Genomic DNA, 26863 nt, shown 5'->3' with positions numbered 1-26863 from the left:
AACATTTGATTAGTGCACATCCTCCATGTCAATACCCGAGGATGGAGCTGTGCACAAATGATAACCAGGACTTTACTTTTCAGGTGATCCAAACAGCTGTCTCAAGCCCTCTGCTGCTTTTAATTCATCTTCAAGTTAATACACTCGTTCCTTCCTTGACAAGAGTCTTGAGGACCAATTCTGTATTAGACACTGGCCTAGGACTTTGGGCGCTAGATGTTTGCTGGTGGAGAGAACCTTGTAAGCCTTGGGTTAGGATCAATGGTAGAGGGGAGGAATGCATGGGCCGTGGTGTCCTTCTTGGGAAGGGATCAAGTTTGTCCATGGAATTGGCTTTCTTGGCAGGACTGGTCAATTCCAGAGAAAGCAGCATAGAAAAGGGATTCTGGGGAAGCCGGGCGACTCCTGCAGAGGCCTGATGGAGCGGCCAGCCCAGTGGCCCCCGTGGTGGAGCCAGAGCACAGCAGGTCAAAAGAGGCTTCAGCATGACATTCAAGGGCCTTGAGGAGTCAGCTCAAGGAAACAGTGGGAACCAGGGCAGGACAGTTCATCAGGGGAGTGTGGCTGGGTTCTGGTTTGTGAGACATGGCTTTGCAATCTGCATGGAGGATTACTTGGGATGGAGTAAAAGGGACCTATAGTGAAAAGACCAACCAGCATTCAAGTGACGAATGACGAGGGCTCTTGCAGAGCCAGAGCAGGGGTGTGGGAGTGAAGGGGCTGGATGGGGGCAGCGGGATAGACAGGGCAGGTGGGACGGATGGTCAGCTTGACATGTGTAGTGAAGAAGAGTGAGGCGGGGACGGTGGTGTCCTTATAGAGTTGCTGCGTGGTCAGTGGTGTTGCAGAAAGTAAACAGGGAATTCATTTTTTGTATGTGGGGGGTGAGGAATGTGCTTAGAGATAAGGTAAATTTGGGATGCCCTGGGATATTGCTATATGGGTGTCCTCAAAACATGATGTTAAAGACTTGGTCCCCAGGGTGGTGGCATTGGGAGGTGCCATGTACTTTCAGTAGGTGGAGCCTATGGGAGGCCCTTAGGTTATGGGTGTGCTCCTGAATGGAGTTAGGGGTCCCTAGACGCTCAGTTTTGCTTTGCTTCCTGGCTCCTGATGTAAGTGGCTCATTCTATTCCTGTCACAATGTGCCACCCTCATCAGAAGACAGAGCAATGAGACTCTATAACCATAAGCTAAATAGTTGCCTCATTTTGTTGTAGTAACATGAAGCTGATTAATACAGACATTAAGTGGAAGAATCTGTAGTTAGTTGAAAGTCATGCACTACATGACACAGATATGTACCCACATCTTAGGAAAGAGTAAGAGAAAGTGGTACCACAGAAATAAACTCAAGTCTGTGAGTCTTGAGTTCAGCTGAAGCAATAAGAAGAGGCTAAGAGTGAGAAGAGGAGCTGCCTGTCCAGGTAGACCTTAGACAAACAACTGCTCTTCTTATCTCTCTCCTCTTTAGCAACTTTCAAATTTTACATGATCAACCTCTCCCTTCACCCACTAAAAACGATGAGTTTATAGCTTGCACTTTATTTCCATCCAAGCCATATGCTTGGATGGTACATAAATTTTTTTTGGGGGGGGAAAAGAACTTCCATTATTTTCTCTTGAAACATTAGAAGCATTTTACAACTTAAATGGATTTTTCCTGGGAGCTACATCCAGAAAAGAAATGCATGAGCCATATCGTCAAAGTCCTCCAAAGAGGCTTTGCTGACTATTTTTAGAGTGGACATGAACATGAAGCGTCGGGAGATATGGCTGGAGGAGCCGAGATCAGGTTGAGGAAGGAGGAGGTGGCTGAGAGAGACCTTGTGCCCTTGGAAAGAAGAAAGGGAATCGTTTCTGAGGGCACCGCTTCCCAGACTTCAATCAGTGGTTCGCCACCTTCATGGATTTTACCAGATTTCCCACATCATCTGCACAATTATTTACTTAGCCTTTTTTTTTTCTAAATCAATTCACTTTTTAAACTTAAGGAAAAAAAAAAACAATTATACAGCATAGGAAATATCACTTTTGAAATGGAGACCTGTATCACTTACCATAAATATCTAAGAGGATTAGTTTTTAAAGCTTCGATAAAAAAAAAAATTAAAAATCATTACATTCTGGCTGGATACTGTTGCTTGCCTGGGGCTGGGAACCTCAGACCTACTCTCTTTTTACAAAGAAAGGTGATAAGCAAGCAAGAAAGCCTCAAAAAGACATTCTAGCACCCAACCAGATTTCCCCTCTAGGCGATCGGAAGGACTGAAACAAATTTGAAAAGAGAACAAACTTTCTCACGGAGTAATTCCGTGTTATTGAGTCTTGGGTACCTCCAGCAGCAGTGCACTCAAGCCTTTGGGTAAATTGTCCTAGGATCCAAGCTAAAAAGAGGTGAGAAAAATGGAGACTAAACCTCCCGGAACCAGCTTAAGGTTTGGAGTCAATTCTTACCCTCTTCCCTTGGAGCTCAGTTAACAAAGAAACACACAGGAGTCCCTCCCCAGTGTATGGGATCCTTGGAAGCCGGGAGATCCATGCATGGGATCTTTAGGCACCAGTGTTGAGGCTGGCTCTTTGGTGATAGAGGATCCACCCAAGTGATCCCTGGCAGGAGGAGAGAGTCAAGGAGGCTGAGGGGGCACAGAGATAGGACCAATGGTCTCGTGTGTCTTGACAGGAGCAACAGCAGAGCCACAGCCTTTGGCTCCTGGGCCCTGTGGGAAATCCCACTTAGAAAACCTTATGTGTTGCTAACGAGGCAGCAGCGTCTCCAGAGAAGAGGGCCCAGTGGGCAATCCATCATGTGCCCATGTGCCTCATGTACAGTGACATGCTCTGGGCCCATCCATCATCAGGGGGAGAGAGAGCACAGCGCCAGAGCGAGGCCCGCGGAGGAGCGTTTCACATCACTTATTCATTGGCTTCTAAGATGTGGCTTTTCAGGACACCACACAAGTTCGAAGTCATTTGAAATGTTTTTTTTGTTGTTGTTTTTTTTTTGTTTTTTTTAAATGACAACTCTCATCTTGCTTCTGTGGCTGTGACGGGGATGTTGTTCTGATCTCTCTGCTTTCATCAAATTAATTGCCCATTTCTTCACAGTGGTTTGGATACAAGGGGGGCACATACTGTCTGGGAGAAGAGTCTAGACTGGCTGTGAATGACGATGAGGAGCCTCGGCAAGCTGCACATGTTCTTCTGGAAGGGAGGGGCGGCTTGCCAGCCCACCCAGGGGTGGGACTTAATTGAGAACCTTTGCCTGGGATGTTTGAAGTAAGCACTAAAAAAACCACAGACGTTCTCAGACTTGTTGGGTGGTCACAGTTCAACCAAATATTGTCACTTTTAATTCAGCTTGGAAACACAGAATGTCAGAACTCAAAGGGACCATTGGGACTGGCTAATTAAAAGCTCTCATCTTTCAAATGAGGAAACTCGGAGGTCAGAAATGACTTGTCCAGGTCACAAAACTCATAGCAGGCTGGTAAATAACCACCTGCCCTTTTCACTTTACATCAGCCAAATAAAAAATTATTTTAAGGTCATACAAAATGCATCATGTAGCTACCTGAAGAGAGAACAGCCAGAAATTTAAATGCAAGTTGGTTCAAATGAATTCTTCCTACTTATGATAGGTTTCTTTGTTCTCCCTCGCTTCAGCTAGGAGATATTTTTTTTTTTTAAGGAGAAAAAAAAAAAGGTAGCCATTGATAAAGACGGCCTGCTTCTGTTTGCCACAGCTACGAGGCCCCTCCTCTGAGGGCACACTTCACATGGAGTTAAAAGGCCTCTTTCTGTGTGACTTGTGCAGAACCTTCCTCTATTTGGTAGAAACGTGGTCTTGGGCTCCTCCGTGTAAGGAGTTGACAGGTAGGTGGAGAAAATGCCCAAAGCTGTGCCCCAGTGTAAGCACCTGCTGGCTCCCAGGTATGGGGCACCCTACTGCAATAAAGTCTCAGGATGCTGCCAGAAAGAACAAGAAATTTCTACCAGAAGACACGGGCAACCCACCAGGGCAACAGTGCACTCAACCGAGCTGTCATTCTCCGTGGAAAGAGAAAATAGTGAAGAAATGAAAACCAGACATTTTGGTCAACAAAATTATAGGACATCAACTGAAATGACCACTTTTAACCACTTTTCCACTGTGCCACTGAAAGTGGGGTTCCAGCTGAGGAGCCATTGGTCTTCCTGGTAACAACAGTAATGAGCCCTGCTCAGTTGCGGTTATGGAAGGCACTTGCATCTGTTACCTCCTTAGGTCCCCGTGGGGACTCTCAGTAGAGGTCACTGCTCCCAGGCTACAGATAAAGAAACTGAACCACGTCATGGTAGCTGATCTGACTTGGGATCAAAGCACAGATCTTTCGACTTGAATGCTCTTACCACTCTATCGTGTTCCCATCTATCTCCTATATAAACCACTTTATTGTAGACCTCATCCCATGCTGGGAAGAAATGGTATATTTTGAAAGGAACACAAAGTGCTTAGCACAGTTCTTGACCCATGGTGAGTGCTGGGTGTGGGCTGGCAACCAGGGGTGGAGATGGGAGGCGGGGGTCACCGTGGTGGAAAAATTGATATCACAGGTTTGGAATTAGAAAGATCTGGATGTCAGTCCTGAGTCTGACCCCTTCTGCTCTCAAGACTATGTTCTACATGAGCTGGCCCAAATGGCTTAACTTCCCTGACCACCATAAGGCCCACCTCACAGTGTGTGATAGTGAAATGAGATGCCAATATGCAGGCAGAGCTTACCTCGGTACCTGAACTACTGTCTGATAAGCATAGGGATGATATCATCCAAAGGGCTTGCTCATCGAGGTCCTTACCCATCAAGGTGACCTGCCTTGAAACCAGAAGTTAATGTCTCCTAGTTAAACACCTTATGTTTTAAGTCTCATGCATTTGTCTTTTCCCCTCTGTCGACTTTGTGCATTTAGAGAGTTTACTAGAGTGTTCCTTGAACCCCATGACTTTTGTGCTCTGCAGAGCAGGCCTTGGTTGTGACCAGGTACCTGTATATGATGCACGCTGTGTTCTGGCAGGTACTGCAGTTGTTGAGGTCTTGGCCGGTTCGATAAAAGTTGCGCCTGCAAGACAGAGCATTTGCTGGATAAATCAATGGGCAGAAGCCACAGAGGACACACACATCTACCAGCTAATCCCTGGGTCCCTACCACACAACATTCATGGTGCCCTGAAGTTTGTGTTGCAAAGAAGGAAATAAAAAATTGCAACAAGGGGACCTCCATTTCTAGTGGGCTTTATGCATCTTTGAACACTTTCAAATCTGAAGGCTTTTTCCTGCTCCCACCAATCCTGCAACATGAGGGATTGGATAGAGTGATTAGTAAAAATCCCGACCCTTTGGTCCAGTGCATTTCTCTCTGTATCATCACAGAGTTCTCTCTTCTCAAGCAACGTGGATTCTGATTCCTAACAGCAAATGCCAGCTAATTGCTTCTCTCTCAGTCCCTTTTTGATGAGCGTTGGCAGTGCTTCCTCTTGGTCTTTAGATGATGCTTTCTAGAAGGACAAGGGCAGCTCACACCCAGGCAGATCACTGCCCTCCCCTCCCCACACTGGTGCTGAGTCACCCTGGAATGTATTTGGCGACTTTTTTCTCTTTGCAGAATTGTAATCTCATTTCAACTCTTACAGAGTCGGTCCATAATGGACCAGCCCAAGTCCTCAAAGTGGTCAGTGGAGCGAGGATGGTCAACTATAAGCTCAGTGGCCACCTTAAGCCCTTTGTGACAAACATAAATGCAAATGCATTAACTCACTAAGAGGGTGGGGGAAGTGTCAACCTGCTATAGTGTCCCCCTTCATCTATCAGCTGGACCTGCATCTTTATAAAAATCAGGTCTGATCCATGGCTTTGCTGTTTTCTCCTCCCACCCCCATCCCAGACATAAAAGCAAATAACAGTGGAAATTCACCCTGATCCACCAACCCCTGGAACTGAATGAAGCCCCATCAGAGTGAAGGGAGGCCATCAGCTATGATAGGGGGACACAACTGACCTCAAGCATCTTGGAGACATTTTGCCAATGGGAGCCGGTGCTCTCGTTCTCTGTCCCATCCCATCAAATGACTTCACCTAGAAGATTTTTTGGGGGGATGGGGGGGTACAGGAGGATTACGAGTTCAAACCCGGTAGTTTTTAACATAAGAAAAATTCACCTTACCCTTCAGTAAGAGCTCGAGCTTTCTCCAAGTCTTGAATTACATTCAAAAGGACCTTAATTTTCTCTTGGTTGGAGTGTAGCGATTCCTCCACAGATTGCAGCCGACCTTGGAGGTCGCAGAGTTCACCCCGTGCCAGGTGTATTTGATTGATGTCACTAATCTCCCTGTTGCTCTGAGATTTGCTCTCACTCCTTGGAAGAGAAGAGGGGAGGGGATTGTTTCCTGGGCAGTTCTGAAATTCCAGGGTGTCTGGTTGGGTGGGGTTCTTTGCCAGCTGCTCCTTACACCCAGGGGCAGACTTTGATGCACTGTTAGTTTTGCATGCCCCCAGGTCCTGGTGACTGTCATCCGATGCATCCGATGCAGGACAGTCTGAGTCTCTTTCTGGATGGGTGGGTTGGCTGTGGGACCCTGGTGCAGGGGAGCTGTGAGTTTGTGGAGATGAAGGGACGAATGTGTCCTTTGACTGAGATGACAGCAGGCCAAGGTCTCGGTCCTCACAGTTGTCTTTGGGCAAAAGCAATTCGTGCTTGAGTTTCTCTGTGCCTGGGGTGACAGCCAAGCCAGAGGGAGATCTTTCTGAATCTGATATCAGCACCCTTCTCCCCTCCCCTGGACACACGTCAATCAAAGGGGGTATCGAGTTGCTCCTCTCAGTTGACTCACCTGGGCTGAGCGTGGATGCTCTCGCTTCCCAGGAAGGACCGTGATAAAAATCATCTGGGACCTGAATGGCAGCTGCAGCTTTCTCTGAGGCCCTCCAAGACCCAGCTTCTAAGCATATGCTAAGAGGCCCGTTGCTTTGTACCTTGGACACCCTCGGCAGAAATGGGTGGGACACTTTGACCCTTCGAGGTCCATCCTCCAGGTGCTGAGCCAGCCTTAGGTAGGCAAGGTCAGAGGACACAATGTCCTGTTCCGAGAGGTTGCCGTTGACCTGGATGGCACTTGGGGGTGCTGTGGGCATTTCCACCAGGGACTTGCTGGCTGTCAGTTTCTTCCTTTTGAAAACTGGGAAATGCTTCCTGAGACTGGGGGAGGTTTGGATGGCAATGTTCCGAAACCCCCCGGCCTTCTGGGACCTGGGGAAGGACAGCGAGTAGGCAGGGGGGTGATGATGCTTGGGTGCTGGTGTCTTCCCCATCCCAGCCGGGTCTTCGGGAGCCTGGGTGTCGGCCTCAGCTAGGCCAGTTGGGTTCTTAGTGGTCCCATCGTCCTTGAACCGCACCTGCTGGGATTTGCTCCTGCGGTGGTGAGGTGGCTTCACGAGCTCCACCGACTCTAGGCTGTTACGCTTCAGGAGCACGGGTCTCACTTTCATAGTTGGCTGGGCCATTGAGCCTCAGTGGGAAGGAACAGAACCAGACACTTCTCCGGCACACATCTCCCTTAGGTCTTTGGAGCAGCATCGAATGACGGCATCTCAGTCAAAGAGAACTGCCAGCCAGGATGGAGTGGCCCTCCCCTTTTAGGATAGGAAGCCCTGTCGGCCATTCCCAGCCTGTGGTTCCACTTAGGAGCTCTATGAAATCTTCCCCCACTGTCCCGATGTTATTCCACGGCAGTCATGATGGCTACGTAGAGAAGCAGTGATTAGGCTAACTATTAGACATCTGATCTACCAAGAGAGCTGGGGGCTGCTCACCAGGGTAGGTCAGGAGTGCTGTTCTGATCCTGGGAGAAGCTGGCCATCTTGAAGAAAAAGACCACCAAAGTACCATTTGGGGGATCGCAGCACACTCCCAAAGAGAGAGCCCCCAAAACACCTGCTACATCCAGAACATACGGGTTCCTTTCCAGAGCAGCAAGTTTCAGTGTCAAACTAGGGAAACCTCAGACACATCTTCTTGCCATAGCATGTAAATAGCTGGATAAATAAGTGACCGGGGAAGTTGCTGCTTTGGTGACACATGATGCTCCTGAGGGGGTGTCTGCCCTGATGTCAATCACAGAGCCCTCCTTTGGGGTCATTATTTCCTTTCATGCTGTTTCCACATTCAGTGGGGCAAGCTTGTTTTCCTAAACAGCCTCACAAAACCCAGTAGGATGGAGGCAACAGAGGGCGTTCAGGGAGATGGAGTCCCCTGTCGTTATGTCTTAGCTGAGATTCACATGTGGGCCGAGTCAGCAACGTCTGTGCCTCGGGATGTTAGGCCAGGAACAGCATTCACTTGGTCAGTCTTTGCGAGCAGCTAGGGAGCACCTGAAAGGGAGGAGAGGACATCACCCAACTGACCCCTGACTGAGTAGTTTTGAGTGAGAGGGTGTAGGAAAGGTCCCTCTGCACTGTTTTTCTCTGTGCTCCTAGAGAGCCAGGTGCCTTGTGGGTGCAGGACCTTGGGACAAAGCACTCATCTGCCTGGATCCTGTGCTTCCTGCACTCCCAGTTATCAACCAGCCAGCTCCTCTTCATCAGCAAAGACCCACCTTAAATGTCATTCCGGAAGGAGCTTTTACAGTGACTCTCTCCTCATCCACATCAGTGCTAGTCCACTCAGGGCTCCCATTTGACATTCTCATCACATCCTTTAATGGCAGAAATTGCAGCTGTCATTAAATAATCATCTGGGGACTTATTTATTCAGTGTGTGTTGACCCATACCCTGTGCACCCTCGGAGGACGGGGCTGGGGCCACCCTGTGCATGGTGTAGGTATGCCCAGCCTCCACCTGCTCCTGTGGCTGCTCACTGGGCATAGACCAGGGGAGCTGATGGCTGAATGAGCTCTGGAAGCCAAGGAGAGCCAGGGCGTGGGAGGGATGGAGGAACTGGGGCGTCCTACAGGGGTGAGAGGACCCTGGCGTCTCTTTGCAGTGACTGCAGCCTCTTCCTAAGGACAAGATTTACCCCCTAACAGCTTCACTTTTACTGCCTTCCAGGAGATAACTATGCATGAAATTCTCTGAGGAACTTGTACCTTGTAACAATAACGGCCACCATTTATTGAGCATTTATTTTTACCATGCTGAGGGCTTTCCACACATTAATCATAACAACTCACATTTACTGAGCACTCACTATTGTGACAGGCGCTGTCCTAAGCACTTTCCAAGCTTTAACCCACTCGTTTGTCACCTAACTCCCCTATATAGATGGACACTGTCACTGAAACCACTTTACAACTGGGCTCATTACTTGCAGTTCAGAAAGGTTAAGTGACAGGCCTAAAGATACACAGCTAGTGACAGAATCAGGATCTGAACCTCCACAGTCTGACTCCAGAGCCTGTGCTCTTGACCCCTGCTCCCCAAAGTGCCTTTTCAGTGTTGCATTATCTCATTGAATCCTCACATAAAAACCTATAAGGTGTCATTATCTCCCTGGGACTGATGAGGTAACCGAGGAGTGGAGAAGCCGGGATTTGAACCCAGGTGTTTCCCATTCCCAAGTCTGTGTTCTTAACCAGGAAGCTTGATTCTGTTCCCTTCAGATCTTCCTGGTACATGGACAGGTGGGCAGTGATTTGAGAATGGTTTTTAAAGCGCCCTGCAGACTTGAGAGATAAGGACTGTCCCCTGGCCTCGCCAGAGCAAAGCCAACCAGAAGGCTTGCTGTAGGTTGGAAGGATCTGCATGAGTCCCAAGCCTTGCTGATCGACCACAGGGCTTGGAGAGAAAATGAGTGATCAAACAGCCCACTGGAGTTTGGGTTTCCCTGACAGAGGAGTCGTTGCATGACCCAGGCTCGTTGGGTCAGTGCATGTAAAGCTGGGTCCACACAGCGATCAACGTGTTTCTCATCCTTGCTGGCATTACTATTTGGTAGCCAGGTTTCTCCTGGCGAGTGCCAGCGAATGTGTGAGTGTGTATCTGGGGGGGGGGGGCGACCATCAGATCTCAACAAGCTTCACAGGCTCCGCAGCCCGACTGTGGATGACCCCATCTGCAGCTTTTCCAGAAGGTAGAGCCACTCTTAAGACAGAAGGAGCGAGCTCAGGGCACACTCACCTGTCTGCAACGCAGGGCTGACCTGGAGAACTGTGTTTTCACTTAACTCTAGGGAGACAAGCCTGCTGGCCCGGGTTCCCCAGTCATTCTGCACAGCAGTCCCGGGCAACCCGACTTTAAATCCGGGTTGTGTGTTTCAGCGACTTTGCATAAGGAATTTTAGGTCTAGAAGAATCCAGATTCTACTTTCTCATTCCATGACTAAGTCTCCCTTGGACACCTCCAGGGACACGGAGCTCATTACTTTATCCGATAGCCAAATGGTTATTCTTCAAATTAGTACTAGCAAATATTCATGGAAAATGTCCTGCTGCCAAGCGTTGTGTTGGCATTGGCATTTGATCCTCAAAATAACTATGATCCCCATTTTGCAGAGTGAGAGACTGAGGTTTGGGAGAGTGTCACGTGCCTAAAACCCTGCATCTTGTGCCCTTCACCCTCGCACTGCAGAACCTAGATCTTTGTGTGTCTGCTTTTGCCGAATTGGGACCAAGTTATTTTTCACTGACTCTTCACCTGCTCTTTAGTGTTGTATTCAGGAACAACATCAACTCTCATGAGCTACAGTGGTCTGAAGCTGGTTGTCATAGCACTAGCGTCTGGTGAGCACTGAGCATGCGCTGGGCATCAGCAGAGGTGCTTTTCCATTTCCTCTCCTCCCTGGTCTTTGTAACACTCCTAGAGGAGGTACTGTCAGTCCCCCATTTGACAAACAAGGACACTGAGGTGCAGAAGGAGAGCAATTTGTCCCAAGTTGCTCTCCTGGCAAATGACAGAACTGACATTTGAACCCCAGGACCGGCTCCTGGGCCTTCCTGCCTTCTCCGGCCCTGGAAGGGCTGATCGTTTGGTGCAAGGCTGGCCTCAGGATCAGCCTTCTCCACATTCCCCTTCTGGAAGCCGCCCTGGTTCTGTTTCAGCCCTGTCTCTTCTCCAGCAGATTTGTGTAGCCTTTAGATGTTTTCTTTTGATCTTTAAAAACAGTCAGCTTTCTGTTTATAGATGCAATACGGTCATTGTAAAATCCAAACAATGTAGATAAACAAAGGAAAGGAAAAAAGAAGGAAGCTCATCACCAAAAAAGAGCCACCAGGCACCCACAACTTGGTACAGCTCATTCTTGGCGTCTCCGTGCTCAGGGCTCACGTGGGTAGGATGTGCATAGCTAGGTTTGTGGACAGAAAGCCTCATCTCCACTGTCCAGGTTGGAGGAAGTTCCCAGGTGGCTCATAGGCTCCTTTCGCAGGCTATCAGGACTCGGCTATCTACCATGGTCTACTTAAATATGTCCTTCTGTGGATAGTAACTTTTTTCTCAATATTTGATATTACTAATGATGCTGTAATTAACATTTTTTTGTACATGAACCTTGGAGCACTTGTCTAATAATCTCTTGGGGATAAATTCTTGGAAGAAGAATTAGTGAGTCAGTAGCCACATCTTTTACATTTTGTTGATAAAACCCCTTTACCACTTTTACCTCCAGAAAGTTCTGCTAAGGAAGGCCTCTCCAAGGGTGTCTGTCACTGTGGTTAGTTTAAGATGGTTTTTTTCATCATTGACAATAAAGTGGAAGTGATAGTGTATGTCATTATTCTTATTATGGAGCTTATTTAAGATTGGATTTTTTTCACATTTGTTGGATTCATACCATATTTGGTATAGGTACTGAGTGAATAATTGAAAAGGAAAATGTGAATAACCAAGCTAATGTGGAATCTCTGGTCTCCTGGACAGAGCCTGGAAACTTTAGGAAACATGTGATTTTCACTTTAAATCAACCATGTATTTATGTCCCAACTCTTCCTCCTACAATGCCCACCATGACCTTTGAGTAGACTTGTCCTGAGGAGTGTATCTGCTGGGAGGAGTAACCGTGTGGAGGCCCCTGAGTCTGCTCCCAGCTCTCAATTAATTGGTAGGGAGTTCCCTGGGCCTTGGTGGTTAGGGCTTAATTGATAGCCTGGCTGGAGTCCAGAATCGCTCCCCTGAGCCCTCACAGCAGCCGACGGCACCTCGTGGTTCAGCAGGTGCTCCTCTTTCAATCTTGGGTCTGTCCTCCTTCGTTTACCAACTTACTGAGCACAAACCACGTGTTTATGTTCCCACTGTGCCCTTGGCCCACATCTGAGGGTCCTGGTGCAATCAGGGTCCATTTGACAGATACAGAAAAACTGAGCAAACTGTAGGCCTTCTCCCGCGTGGGCACCCAGGTCTCTCCTCGGGTTTATGTTGGCACTGCAGGGAGGGCATCAGGGAAAGGCTGCAATTGATGACCTGGACTGGAATCTCCCACTTTTGACTGTCAAACAAGTGACGTGGCCTTGGTAAAACCACTCAGAGCCACTATGAGGACTGCACGGGGTCACCTGAAATGTTCAGCACAGCCATGTTGGCTCGCCAGATGGAATCCACTGGAGGCCATGAGGTGACTCCAAGGGGCCTCTTGGTCCTTCCACTTTCCCTCGGGAGAGGGAACTGCAGGACCGTTTGTGGGAGAGAATGGTGTGCCAGGAATCCTGCCCATCTCCCTGCCACCCCTGTACCCTGGGTATTTGGGCACTGCCCTTGCCTCTTTGTGATCATAGGCTGACTCCCCACCTCTTCCATTAGACCGGGACCCCTGAAAACAGGATGTGATGACAGTTTGCTCTGAACCCCAATCCTCGCTCCCAGCTTGGCAGAGCAAAGTGAGAGTGAATTCTTGGAGAATCAATGAATATAATCCCATGTCATCTAATCTTGCTTAACTTCTCTGGCATAAAGTAGCTTTATTTATTTATTTTTAATTGATTTATTTTCAGAGGCAGGTTTTCACTGTGCTGCCCACGCTGGCCTTGAACTCCTGAGTTCAAGGTCTCCTCCCGCCTCAGCCTCCCGAATAGCTGGGGCTGCAGGTATGCAGCATTGCACTCAGCGTTGGAAAGTATATTTATAGATGGCATGGAACAAATATTTGCATAACTGATTAATTAAGAGTGAGTTAATTCACTTCCAACTTTCTTTCCCTTTCCATGATATATTGCCATTGGGTCTGGGACAAATGAACTACGTCTGTCCTTTGGTGTGTTATGCTTCCTCGATTTATGGCTCAGATTTAATTTGGTGAAACTTAATCGAGAGACTGTTATGATGTGCACACTGTAATAAACATTCTGAAGAGAAATAAAACTGGATCTGTATTGAAGCATTAAGAAAGGGCCTTGTGTTGCCAATCCCCTATGCAATGGACCTCTGGGAAGTGCTGCAGATTTTGGCCCAGGGTTGGGGATTGCAGGATGATTTATTTTCTTTCTTCTTCTTCTTCTTTTTTTTCAGGGCTGAGGATTAAACCCATGGGTGCTCTATAGTGACCCTTACTATTTATACCACTAAGTGCATCCCCAGCCCTTTTTATTTTTTATTTTGAGACAGGATCTCACTAAGTTGCTGAGGTTGGCCTTCAACTTATGATCCTCCTGCCTCAGCCTCCTGAGTCACTGGGATCACGGCACCCAGATGGAGGAAGGTTTCCAATTAATTTCATGCATCCAAATCCTGCTTTAAATATCAGGGTGCTTTTCATGTTAACAGGGGGTTAGACTCTCTTCTGTAGACCAGGAGCCAGTAAATGCCAGTAAATTTTTCTGCAAAGGGCCAGATAGTAAAGTGTTTTCAACTTTGCTAGCCACACATTCTCAGTTGCAGCCATTCAGCTCTGCCGTTGTGGCATAAAAGAAGTCCTAGCCAGCATATAAACTAGTGGCTGTGATTATATCTGATACAAATTTACTTATAGAACAGGCAGCTGAGTGGAATTGCCTGGGGCCTTGGCATCAACCCTTGTCTGAGCATCAGCAGCCCCCGGGTGGTGTTGGGACTGAAGGCTCTTCATTAGGGACTTGCTGTCTGGAGGCGGCTCTGTTTACTGACATGGTGCCCACTCCCTCCTTCTGACTTGGAGTCAGTAACAATGACCTTTAGTATTTATACCACACTGCACAACTTACAAGGTCTGTTCAAATCCCATATAATCCACACTAGGAAGGTTGGAAAGCATTGTCCATATTTTACAGAAAAGAAATCAGACTCAGAAGGGCTATAAGAGGTGTCCTAACTCCCAGGGTGAAACCTGAACCCAGCCCCCAGCTACCAGCCTCTGGGCTCTTGTGGTTGCTTGTCCCTAGCAGGAGGGTGCATTCCTATAGGATAGGGACACCACTGAGACTCCTTTTCATCCTTCCAAGTGGTGTGTAGGCTGTGCTAAGAATGTGGGAGTACTTCAGAATAACTATTGATCACTTGCCCTGGTCTTGCAATTCAAAGTTTCCATTCCCTTCCGATTGTGCTCAGTTAATTGCTTGGTCAAATCTGTTGGCAAGAGTCCCTGCATAACCATCTAAAATCAAAGGGTTAATGCTGTGGTCCAAGTTTTCATTTTGTCTTTCCAATTTGAAAATTGACCCAATAGCTTTTGCAATAAGGAAAGGGGGGCTTATATAGATTTTGGGTGTATCCAAATCCACATTTTCCTTTAAATGGTCAAGAAGACAGAGGAAATTGGCTTTCTGGAATCACTGAGTGGGGAAGCAAAGTGTGGGTGTACTTGAGGACAGAATTAGGCACTAAAATGTGAGGCTGAGATCCATACCTGTGTGTCAGGAGTCTGGAAGATGTTGGCTTTATACTGATCATGAAATCTTTTTCTCGTTTTTCTATGTGCCACAGTTGACCTTTCCAAACAATTTCTGCTCTGTGTGTTTTCATCTCCATCTCTTGTTTTTGCCACTGTGAGAGCGCTTGCTCTTCCTGTCCTTCCTGTCCACCCTCCACACAGCAGTCAGAGGAGCCTTTATAAAGTGTCCTCATGTTGGGCCCTCTTTGCAACCTGCAGAGGTGTCCTGCTACATTTAAATTCACATTCAAACTCCTTCCATGGTCTTGGAGTCCTCCTGTCATCTGGCCTCTGCCACCCTCCTGATCCTACTCATCTCATTCCCTCGTGATCTCTGACCTGGGTCCCCTGGCCCCAGGTAGGTCAGGTCACTCCCACCATCTGGTCTTTGTATCTCATTCCTCTTTCTTGTGCACTCCTCCCTGACACCCTTCCATGGCTGACTCTGTCACCATGAAGCCTCAGCTCTGAGGTGGTCATCTCCTGAAGACCCTCTGCAGCCCTCTCCACCTTCCTTGTTCATCTGTGAAGGAGCACTATGGATGATTGGCTTGTGTATTTGTCATCTGTATTTGCCCCATTCATCGACGAGCCTCTTTAAGTATTTGTTGAATGAATGAGTGAATGAATTCTTAGGGTTAGAGGCTTCAAGGAATCACTGAACCTTAGAAATACACCCGAGAACTTTAAAAACTTTAGGCCTTGGGGAGCATCTCATTCAGTGATTTCCAAATTCCCTTTTGTAATGGAATCATCTTTCCAAATCCAAGTTTAAGCAGAATTCCAATCCCTGCAACAGAATCAAGAGGAGCTGTTCTGGCAAAGTGCGGAAGCTTAGTGCCTCCAGCCACTGAGCCTCCCTCTGTAGTCTCCTCTGTACACTCAGGCGAAAGCCTACCAAGACAACCCCTTCATTTTACAGATGGAAAGACTGAGGCTCTGAGTGCCTCCTCCCCCTATTAATGCCTCTAGAGGATCAGGGTTACAGGTCTGTATCCCCGGCCCCAGATGGTTCCTGGCTCAGAGCAGGAGCTCCAGGAATGCTGGTTGAGCCATCTGAATGACAGGCGGAGTCGAAGGCAGAAGTGCAGCTGGACGCCAAGTCTGGGGCCTTTGGATCTCCAGCACAGCAGGGAGGACAGTGGAAGAGACACGGTCTCCTTCTGGCCTAGGTTCAAGAGACTCATGGAAACAGACCTGGGGGAGGACACAGACTCCCCGAGGTAGGGCGGGGAGCGGGGGGGCAGGTCAGCTCTGCAGGGCTGTTTCTCCTACCACTGTGCCCACCGAGTGCATTCGTCAAAAAAACCCAGGAGGGATATGGTTCTCTTCTCCCTCTTCCTCTTATCTTTCCCTTTTCTTTCTTCTCCTTCCTCTTTCATTTTTAAACAAAAAATAAATAAATGCTTCAGGCACGCAGGACTGCAGAGGACAGTCCAGAGAATGCAATGAGCAGGGCAAAGCCACAGCTCAGCTTAAGACATCAAATGCTACAGATCCAGCTGGTCTCCCCCTCCCGTCCTCTCTCCTCCTGTTTCCTTCTCGTGTCTCCTCCCCAGCTCTCTGTTCCCTCTCTGTTGCCTCCACCTTGTCTTTCCCCTGTTCCCCTGCTTCCTCCTCCCCTCCTCCCCATCTCTCCCTCCCCAGCCCCTGCCCCTTCTGCTGTTCTTTAGTAAGTATTTTTGCAGCAGTGATTCAATCCTTTGGCTGTTCTTTGTCAAGGCCGGGGTCTCAGCATTTCTTCAAATTTCCTTTCCGGTGCACCTCGGGCATCTGTCCCCAGAGACTATGCCCTGGCGTGCACACATCCCTGTGAGAGACACTGATGCTCCTGCTGGACTTCCAGAGGTCACCTTCAGCTTGCTTTCTCTGGGGGAAAAGCCTGACCACCCCTGCACCCACCTGCCAGGCACTCGGTCCAGCTTCTCCTCACAGATGAAAAGAGCATCGGTTTAAAATCACCTCAAGATTTCTCAGCATTTTTAATTCTTCTCTGAGACTTTCCTGGGATTTCTAAAGGCATTTCTATTTCACTATATCACTGGGAACATTTTCTTATCCTTTTTTTAGGCTGTACTACTATGACTTGAAAACATTTGATAGATGCTTTCTGGACCATGCACTGGGGGAGCTTCTTGCTCAGACAGATAGAAGAATCTAGAGCCATTTGGACTTAGCACTGGAGGAATTACTGTCAGGTGAGAAGGGGAGGGCAGAGCTGAGCAACTGTGCCTCAGTCCCCTTCTTCATAAAGCTCAAGCCCAGGCCTGACAAGAAGCTGGACAGCCAGGGACTGAAATTGCTGTGAACACATTCATCCACAGGGTTGGCAGGCGCCACAGGCCGCTCCTGTGCTGAGGTGTGAACACTTCCTGTTTCCAAGTCAGGGAGGGGGTCCAGTGACAGTGGAAGAAGTCAGGAAGCTCCTTCTCCATCTCAGTGCCACCTTGCTGGGTTTTGTGGCACCTGGGAGCTCTTTCCCTCTTTAGTTGTCCAAGTTTGTGCTCAGTGATCACATCCAACTGCAGATTGTCTAAAGCTATTATGAAGCTGCTGGAAACGTCTTCCTGTTGTGAAGGGACCCAGGCATCTACCTTGGGAGTTGGACAGCTTTGGCTGGTTAGAATATTAGTACTGAGACTAGAACCAAGAGTGACTCCAGGGACCCCTTGCTTTTTTAAAATTTTCTAGCTCCTTCCTGTCTCCCATCATCTTGCAGATGAGGAAACTAAGGAAGAAGGGAAAGATTGGGCTCAGATAAATGTGGTCTGGCAGGACCAAAAGAAAGGCAAACTTTATTAGATCAAGGAACTTCCCCAGAGGCTGGAGGAAGCCAAGGACCCATTCTGGGGTGGGGGCCAGCAGAACCGGCCCCCAGTGTGGGCTTGGCAGGATCCCCACCCCTGACGGAGACACACAGCACACACCCGGCTGGGACAGTGTCGGGTCCTGAACTCTGCAGTGTGCCACCCGCCCCGGTGCTGCAAAGCCTTGGCAAGCGGCCACGGTGAAGGTTTCCCGCATCTGGATCCCTGCCCACACTGCAGAATTTTCACTAGGGGAAGGAAGGGGGGAAGTTTATGGCCTGATCTAATCGCAGATGAAGGAGAATTGTGGCAGCCAGCAGCATGCGGGCTCTGTTAAAGAGCCCACCCTTCATTCTGAGGCACTTGAATGGTGTGTCCAGCATATTTGCACAGGAGCTGGGAGCTCAGCAAACAGTGACCACCACTCTCCAGGGTTACAAGTATGTATTAGGTGTTCAGGTCACAGAGATAGGACAGCACCCTAGATGTGAGATTCCTTGTTGGGAACTATGGAAAATCTCTACGTTCAAAGTGTAAAGAGGAAAGTTTAAGGAGACAGTGCTGCAAGGGTGTCACCCGGTGTTGGTGCTGTGGTGCTCTTGGAGGAGGCCTAGGATTTCCCAAGGGGCCAAGAGCATCTCTTGGCCTTTGTGGACGTTTTCCTCCTTTCTAGTCTCCTGTAGGAACCTCAGACCACTGCTAGAATCCCTGTCCCATTTTGGGACATGCTTTCTGAGTGGGCTAGTTATGAAGCCCCATCTGCCTCCTATGCAAATAGGAGGGTTACAAGGACACTTCTAATTGCATCTCATTTGACGGGGCCTAATAGCAAGGATGTCCCATGTGGGTTAAATCACACAATTACAGAAGCTCAGTTATAAACACCCTCCTTCTGTTTTCCTCCTTCTCCTTCCCTTCCTTTCCATTTTATAAAAAAAAAAGGAAAGTGAGTCGAGACAGTCGGGCACGGATTCTTGCAGGAGCTCATCCTGCACACAGCCCCACTCCTCACCCTGCAGGAAAGGAGATGGAGAAAAGCCCTGAGCCAGAGACACCTCGCCTGGGTCCAGGCTGTCCTCACTCCTGGCCTCCTGCACTCACCTGGGTCTTCCCCTCTGCCCTGGCATCCACTTGTCCTCTCTACTTGAGAATAGGATCACAGACCCCGAGGATCCCCTGGGGCCCCATCATGCCCAGCTGTGAGGTCTGCCCTCCCTCCACACCCCAGTTGTGACCACGACTCCCACTAGCAGAGGTGAATTTCCATCTCCTGAAGTGAACTACTCATAACTACTTGGCAAAGGCTTTTTCTTACAAAAGTTATTCATGTGTTTACCCTGAAATCTGCTGGATGACTTAGGAGGAGTCACCTCATATCTGAGCCATTTCCGCATTTGAAAATGAGAATGATATTTGGCTTATATAACACAGTGTCTGGCACATAACAGGTACAGTGAGGATCTCCCAGCAGGGCTGCTGGCTTCCTTCCCTCCTTCCTGCTTGCCTATTTTGTTGCCTAGAGATTGTCCCCTGATTCCTCCTGCCCTTGTCTTGCCTGGACATGGACCTTTGTACTAACAGCACGATCTCAAGCCAGGCTTTGGCTGCTCTCCATGATCCCGGTTGAGCCAATGACTGGGGTAGCCTTTCTGACTGCAGAGGGGCTGTGGTAGTTAGATTTTCATTGCGGTGACAAAAGACCTGGTGCAGATAAGCAAAAAGGAGGAAAGGTTTATTTGGGCTCATGGTTTCAGAGGTTTCAGTCGACGGTGGGCTGGCCACATTGCTTGGGGCCTGAGGTGAGGAAGAACATCATGGAAGAAGGTGTGGCAGAGGTGATCTGCTCAGCTCCTGGCTGGGAAGCAGGGAGAGAGGACGGGAGCAGGGACAGGTTGTAGTCCCCAAGGACCCACTCCTTCCAACTAGGTTCCACTTCCTGCAGTTTCCACCACCTCCCAATAGTCCATTCAGCTATAAATCTCTCAATGGATCAATCCATTGACAAGGTCAGAGCCTTCAGGATCCAATCACTTCTCCAAAGTGCCCCCTTTGGGCATTGCGGCTCTGGGGATCAAGTCTTCAATACATGAGCCTTTGATGGCCAATGCAGAACCCAACCACACCAGGTGCACAGACATTGAGAAGAGAGCCCAGAGCACCTGAGCAGAGCTCAAGGGAGCCAGTAACCATTGCTGCTGGGTGGTCAGTGGTGAGCAGCTCCCCAGAGCTCATCTGGATATTCCTGAGAATGAGGTCCAGGATTCTATGCGTCCAGAATTGCTGGGAACGCCTCACCTCATCTGAAATATCAAGATCCCCTCCAGAGTTAATAAAGGCTTCTGCACAGCAAAGGGAACAATTAGGGATGTGAAGAGAGGACTCACAGAAGGGGAGAAAGCCTTTGCCAGCTAGTCTTCCGACAGAGGATTAATACCTAGAGTACATCAAGAGCTCCAAAGACTTTACACCAAAAAGTCAAACAACCCAGTTAATAAATGGGTAGATGAGTTAAGCAGACATTTCTCAAAAGAAGACATACAAATGGCCAAACAATACATGAAAATATATTCAACATCATTAGCAATTGGGGAAATGCAAATCAAAACTTCACTGAGATTTCATCTCACACCAGTCAGAATGGCAGTCACCAATAACACAAATAATAATAAATGCTGGAGGAGAGGAAGTAGAGGAAAAGGAACACTTTCACACTGACAGTGGGACCATAAATGAGCAAAACCATTATGGAAATCAATCTGGAGAGTCCTCAAAAGATAGGGACTGGAACCACCATATGACCCAGCTATACCACTCCTTGGCATTTATCCTAAATTAAAGTCATTATACTACAATGACACATGCATACCCAAGTTTAGTAGAGCAGCAGAATTCACAACCTCCGAACTATGAAACCAGCCTAGGTATCTATCAACAGATGAGTAGATAAAGAAAATGTGGTGTATATACACAATAGAGTTTTATCTAGTTGTAAAGGAAATTTATGGCAATTGCAGGAAAAGGGATACAACTAGGGACCTTCATGTTAAGTGAAATATGTCAAACTCAGAAGGTTTTCTCTCATATGTGGAAGCCAGAGAGGAAAAGGGAAAACAAAGGTGAGCGTGGACCTCCTAAAAATCAACGGGAGATCTGTAGAGGAAAGGGACTAAGGGGTCAGAGGAAATGCTGGGGAGGGATATTGGTCAAATTGTATTATAGAGTGTGCATATATGAATATGGAACAGCAAATCCCATCAATATGTCCAACTATAATGCATCAATAAAAATGTGGGGAAAAAGATCCCCTAAGTCCCATGCAGAGTGGTTCAGAGAGGTCTGGTAACTTAGGGGGTGTGGCGCAGTGCAAGGAAGCATCCTTCTGAGGCCAGACCTCCTAGGTGTCAAGGCTGGCTCTGCCATTTTCTGCATCTTAGATGGAGGCTAAATTACTCACCCCTCTGTGCTTCGATTTTCCCTTCCTAATACCTAGCTAATTATATCACTTTAGAAGGTTGACAAGAGGTGACACACTTGTAAAGCATTCAGGAAAGGGCCTGTCAGGCAGGAATCACTTAATAAACTTTGGCTCCTGTTATCATTACTATTGGCAGCACCATCGTTCTGAGCATTAAAGTGTGAGAACCAACAAAGACGCCTGTTCCTCACCAGTCACCACTCAAAACTCTCATCTGTGAAGCAGAAGTATTAATGGTACCTCTCCTGCCTCCACACACAGTGGGTGTGGGGATTCATGGATCACGTATAAATGGATAAAACACAGGAACTATAAAACCAAAAGTGATGAGTATATGACTAAAATAGGAAATAAAAAAATGAAGTTAGATGAGTGGAGAAACACCAAAAATGAGCTTTGGAATGAGCTTCCTGGTAAACCAAGGGGAAAAGGGAAACTTAATAGAACATATCCTTATCACTACTTAGTTCTGGGGTGTGTATTATTTTATCATGAGTCACAAGGTTTCATAGCTCTAAGAGGTCTTTAATCAAAAGAGCATTCACTTTGAATTTTTTGGCAGATCTGAAATTTTAGGCCTCAACTCTGAGAATTCTAAAGGGATTTAAAAGGAATCACAGTAAAAGTTGTTGATGGAATATGAGTTTTTTAACCCCGAGAAGGTTGATGGCAGGAAAGACGTGGTGGTCCACTGAAGCCTCCCCTGCAACATCAAGTGGGAAGTCAGGTTGTCCTGTGGCCTTTCCAAGGACAGAACCATAGCCCATGGCCAGGTGCCTCAAAGATGCAACTTGAGTTCTAGCAGAAATTCCCCAGACTTGGAGGAGACCACCCCTGCCCCAAGGTTAGGAGCTCCCTGTCTATGCATGTGCCTGTCTAGAAGGCCACCCTTGGGCCATCCAGGAGCTCACTGTATTGTCAGGGAGCATGGAGATGGCTCCTCCCTCCAGGCCATGCTCAGGTTCCCCAGATTGTAACAGGAGAGGACCCTCATGGGAAGGGATGCACTGTCCTCACCTAACTGTGGATGACCAACTGAGTGCAAAGTGCCCTACAGGAGCAGGCTCCTAGAGCAGCCAAGCAACTTTTAATAATGATAATTTACAACAAGGAACACTGAGGAATAAAGTGGCCAAGAGGTTGTCGGTGGCTTGGAGGAAGTTCCCTTCGACACAGGGAGCTGTGGCACCTGCGCCTGACCTTTTCTTATTGCTTTTCCTCTGCTGCCCCAGCTGCTTCAGCACCTTCTGAGACTGGTGTCAGCCAAGGGTGCTCGACTAAGTTGGCACTGGGCTTCTGCAGGCCTGCCCCAGCTCTCCTCCATCCCAGCCATCAGCCCAAGGGAGCTCCTCTTGGGCAGGGCCACAGCTTCTCAGCGTCACAGTGCTGGGCCCATAGCAGACAGGAGTGCCAGGTGATCAGGAGCACAGGCTCTGGCACCTGCCTGCTGGGATCTGAATTCCAGCTCTGTCGTCTACTCGATCTGCAACCTTGGTCAAGGTATTGCAATACTTTGAGCCTCAGGTTTGTTATCTTCAAAATGGGATTGATAGGATTGACAGAATTCTCTCTCCATGCACACATGCACGCGCATGAGTACACACACACATCACACACACACAGGATTGCGGTATGCATAAAATAAGATAATGACAGTTAGGCTCTTATCACAGTGTCTGTCTTAACTACTCTATCAGGAGTCAGCAGCTATTTCCATCAAGGGTTAGGTAACAAATATTTGTAGATTTTTAGGCCGTGTGGTCTCTGACCCAACTATTTAACTCTGCCCACTGTAGTATCAAAAGAGCTGTTGAATGACACATAAATGAACGAGCCCAGTGATGTTCCAATAAAATTTTATTTACCTGAACAGAAAGAAGGCAAGGCCCATGCGTGCTGGACCCTACATGAAACAGGAAGTCAGAAGGCCAGACAGAAACTTAAGTGGCAGAGTGGTGGTTTCAACAGCAGCAGCCAGTGGCTATGAGCTCAGACCATGGAGCAGAATCCGTCTGGGTTCAAATCTGTTTTGGGTGAATGTTGTCATCTCTCTGAGCCTTGTTTCCTACTACATAAGGTACAAGATGAGAGATAAAAGGAACCTGTCACAAATGGCTGATGTGTGATTCAAAGATGTGAGACGTGGTGCTAAGCATTTAGCAAGAGCTCAAAAATTTTTTAGCAATGTGGAGGGTGTTGACAAAGTGACCGTTGATCTCAAGTAAGTTCGACTGAAGCACAGCTTACCCTGACCTTGACTATGCCCACACAGCATGGCTCATCAGGCAGAGCAAGAGTCTTAGATCCTGCGAGTGCCTGCCGTCCTGCCTGAGTCTTCTAGTTCACTCTCTGTGAAATGGGGCCAGACTTCCCCTGCTGTCCGTGCAGAGCTAACTACCTACCTACAATGAGACCATGGAGGGGGAGCCAGTCCACGACTCAGAACTCAGGCGCCCAGTCAGCACCAAATTGACACTGCAGGTCAGAAATGGGCCTTGGCATTTCAGTCTTGCCTTCCCCCGGTGGATCTGAGGATAGCAAGGCCAAAAGATCAATCTTGGATAATATGAATTTTTGTTGTGTGCTGTGCAGAGCTGCTTGGAGACTCAGGTTTGCAGAAGCTCTGGGCAGCTCCTTGGCATTGGATTGCTTTAGTTTGGTATTAGTGTCCTGGAAACAGGCCTCGTCACAAAGCACATTGTGTTGGAGGGAGATATTGCTGTCAAAGGTGAGGGCACAGCGTTCCTTCCTGTTCGTGTTGATGCAGGAAGACTGCCTAGCAAATGGCTTTTCCCAGGGCTCAGCTCATGGCTTTTTTCTTTTTTTTTCATTCCAGAAGTTTTTATTTTTACCTTCTTTGTGGCTCTTACAGCCCTAATTAATGCTATCAGGCATTTGCCCTAATCATATACCATAATCACTATTGATTTTCACTTGTGTCATCTCTCTCCACCAAGACCACGAGACTCCTATTTCTCTTCCTAACACCAAAGCCACAAACTGCCTTTTCCCTCCCTCCCTACTTCCTTCTTTCCATTCTTGCATTCCTCCTTTCTTTTCTTTCCTTCCCATGTACTTCTGTCAAGCACCCGCTATGGGTCAAGCCCAAACTCGCAGACGTCAGGAGTGAGGGAATGAGGCGGGGGAGTAAGAGACAGCAAGGAAACCGGCACATGCTTAGCAAGGTCGGAGTCCTGTGGAAATCCAGAGTTTGGGGGCCCCAACCTGTTGTAAAGTCAGGAAGTGCTTCCTGGTGCAGGGCACGTCTGAGCCTGGTTTCTAGGACGAGTGGGAGTTCAAATAGCTCAGTCACAAGGAAGGTTATGTCTGGGTCCAGATAGAGAAATGAAAGCTCTTCCTTCCACATGAGCCTGGCTATTGTGGTGGGGCCAGGGGAAGTGGCAAACGCCAGCAAAGACTGGCTGGCAGGAGGCAGGGATGAAAGAGATGCCCTGGAGTTACTTCCAACATCTTGAAGCTTAGGTGAATAGTGCATTTGTGAAGCAAACTTAAATATCACGTCTCCTAGCATTTGGATGTAATCACATTAAGAGTATTATCTCCTTGGTCTGCTGATGCCAAGTGGAAACTTTGATTAGCAGTACTGCATGCCTTTGATGAGTAGGGCGATGGATTAGGCCCATTATGGCTTCATATGTAAATCTCATCCCCTCTCTTTTGGTATACGAAGTTGTTGGGGAGAGGAAAATCACCAGAGATTCTTGGTGGTGAGAAAAAGAAAATATATTTCTTCTTCTCACCAAGATTCAGGTAAAACTTGATCTGGAATTGGATTTCAGTAAAGCAGCAAACAAAACCAAGCCAACATTGATCAGAAGTCCACAAGGCCTACCACTGGGTACAACTGGTATACCAACCTGCCGTGGTGTCACCCATTGGAACTTAATTCCTGGTAGAAGTCAATAGTTAGCAAATAAACACACAAATAATGAACATGCAATTGTAAAATGTGCTAAGGGTTGTGACCAAAAAAAGGAATCCTATGAGAAAATAATGGGGAAACCTAATATGTATTGGTGGTGTGGGGGAAGTGACACTTGGACTCAGAGGCACTGTGGACTTGGCCGGGTGCAGGGAGAACATGAGAAGATAATGTTCCAGGCCAGAGGACACTGTGGACACTGGCCCTGGGCAGAAAAGGCACTTGGCCTTCGTGACAGCTAATGAAAGGCCAGCAATCATGGCTGGAGCCCAGAGAACAGGCTAGAGTTGGCTCCGAGGAGGCTGCCAGGTCAGCGATAGCAATCCCAAAGGCCACATTTGTCTTTTGGTTGATTCTGAAAACATGATGACTTCAAGAGTTTTAAGCTATATGGGGTTTGGTGGGTCAGGGGGTGGGGTAAGGGGAGGGAGGGAGGGAGAGACAGAGTACATTTGTGCTTTTAAATGTTTTTTTCTGATTGTCCTGATAAAAAGGGACTGGACAGGGGTGAAGCGGAAGGAGGTGCTTAGAGGTGAGCACTGGTGCACAGGACCAGGTGGTAGCACTGAAGGTGGTGAGAACTGAATAAATTAAAAATGCTGTGGGTGAACTGGGCAAAAGCACTAGTCATCCAGGTGGTGCTGAGGTGGATGAGGCAGAGGGAGGACATTAGTTTGGTGGGAGCTGACTTGGAAAGCTGCACTTGCAGTTACTTAGACCAATGGCTTCAAATAGTGTTGCTGCAGACACCTGGAGATATTTTCTGGACCCTCAGTCACGTGTTATGATGTGACCGCCATGTTTGCTTACAACTTTTGGAGTAGAAGGAACTCCCCGCTTTTCTCTGTGTGTGGCCAGTTTTCCAGAGTGAGTAGATTAGGGGACAGTAAAGTCATCTCCTATCCTCAAGTTTGGAACAGGGTGATACACACCCTGCCATCTAAGATACTGCTCTTCCAAAGAAAGGGACCACCTAGATGCCCAGTCAGTCTAACCACCTGGATCTCCATCTCTCTGTGCCAGAGGAGCCACAGGGAACCCAGACACAAAGAGGTCAGTCTTCACTTGCAGGGGCTGAACCACCTCAAAAACACCACAACACACTGAAAACACCAAAGCCCGTGCAGGAGGGGAAGAACCACTTAGTCCAAGAAGGATCCAAGAGGCATGATGGTAACCAACACCACTGAGCCCCCTTTAGGAAGCCAAGGCACAGAGAAGCTGAGTGCCTTTGCCAGGCTCAAACAGTAGTAGCTAGCACAGCAGGGGCGTTAGCTCAGGGACTTGTGTTCCAATGCTCCTGTCCTTAGCTACTATGTCATTCTATAGCAAGAGGCCGCAGGACACAAAGGCCTTGGAGGGGAGGGTCTTGACCAGTTGAGACAAGTAGAATATCCTGAGTCTCAACTACTCTGTGGCATAGATGTTGCTGAGGTTGTACAAGGTCACCTGCATGAGGTCACCTGGGGAGCCCAGGTTTCCAGAGTGACACTGAAGGTTTTACAGTGGGGACCTCTTTTCCTGTTTATGTACTCCTTCCTTAAATCCTTCATCTGCAAGAACCAGGATGGTCACTGGGAAGGCAGCAGTGATCTGGATCATTCCTCCAGAGCCCACGGTGTGTGTGTGTGTATGGGGGGGGGGGCATAAAGAAAGGCTTCACTTAACTATAGTGTGGTAAGTCCCACCTGAGGAAGTCAGGGCACTGTGGGAGCCCCCGGGCACAGCAGGCCTGCCAGTACCTTTTGTGGTGGTGTGGGGGCGGCAGAAGAGCATCTAGCAGAGGGGGCAGGTGGGCAGGACTGGCCTGCTAGTCAGTGGGGAGGTGCAGGAAG

At 48.1% G+C, this 26863-nt stretch overlaps 2 protein-coding genes across 4 annotated transcripts in view; one reads left to right on the top strand and one right to left on the bottom strand.

The window, feature by feature from the left end:
- The window catches only part of Dock2 (dedicator of cytokinesis 2), a 397939-nt gene that overhangs the window by 197717 nt on the left and 173359 nt on the right, over nucleotides 1-26863 (top strand). The gene's annotated exons all lie outside the window — the stretch shown is intronic.
- The window catches only part of Insyn2b (inhibitory synaptic factor family member 2B), a 106136-nt gene that overhangs the window by 13106 nt on the left and 66167 nt on the right, over nucleotides 1-26863 (bottom strand). The window contains exons 2-3 of the mRNA XM_015492636.2: nucleotides 6202-8405; nucleotides 5026-5100 (exon numbers count right to left, since the gene is read on the bottom strand). Of these exons, the coding sequence (XP_015348122.1) occupies nucleotides 5026-5100; nucleotides 6202-7538 (1412 nt within the window). The 5' untranslated portion in view covers nucleotides 7539-8405. The remainder of the gene's footprint in view (nucleotides 1-5025; nucleotides 5101-6201; nucleotides 8406-26863) is intronic.

The sequence above is a fragment of the Marmota marmota genome, unplaced genomic scaffold (genome assembly GCF_001458135.2).
Source record: "Marmota marmota marmota unplaced genomic scaffold, marMar, whole genome shotgun sequence".
Lineage (NCBI taxonomy): Eukaryota > Metazoa > Chordata > Mammalia > Rodentia > Sciuridae > Marmota > Marmota marmota.
The sequence above is the reverse complement of the archived record's forward strand: the minus strand, read 5'-3'. Positions and strand labels throughout refer to the sequence as shown.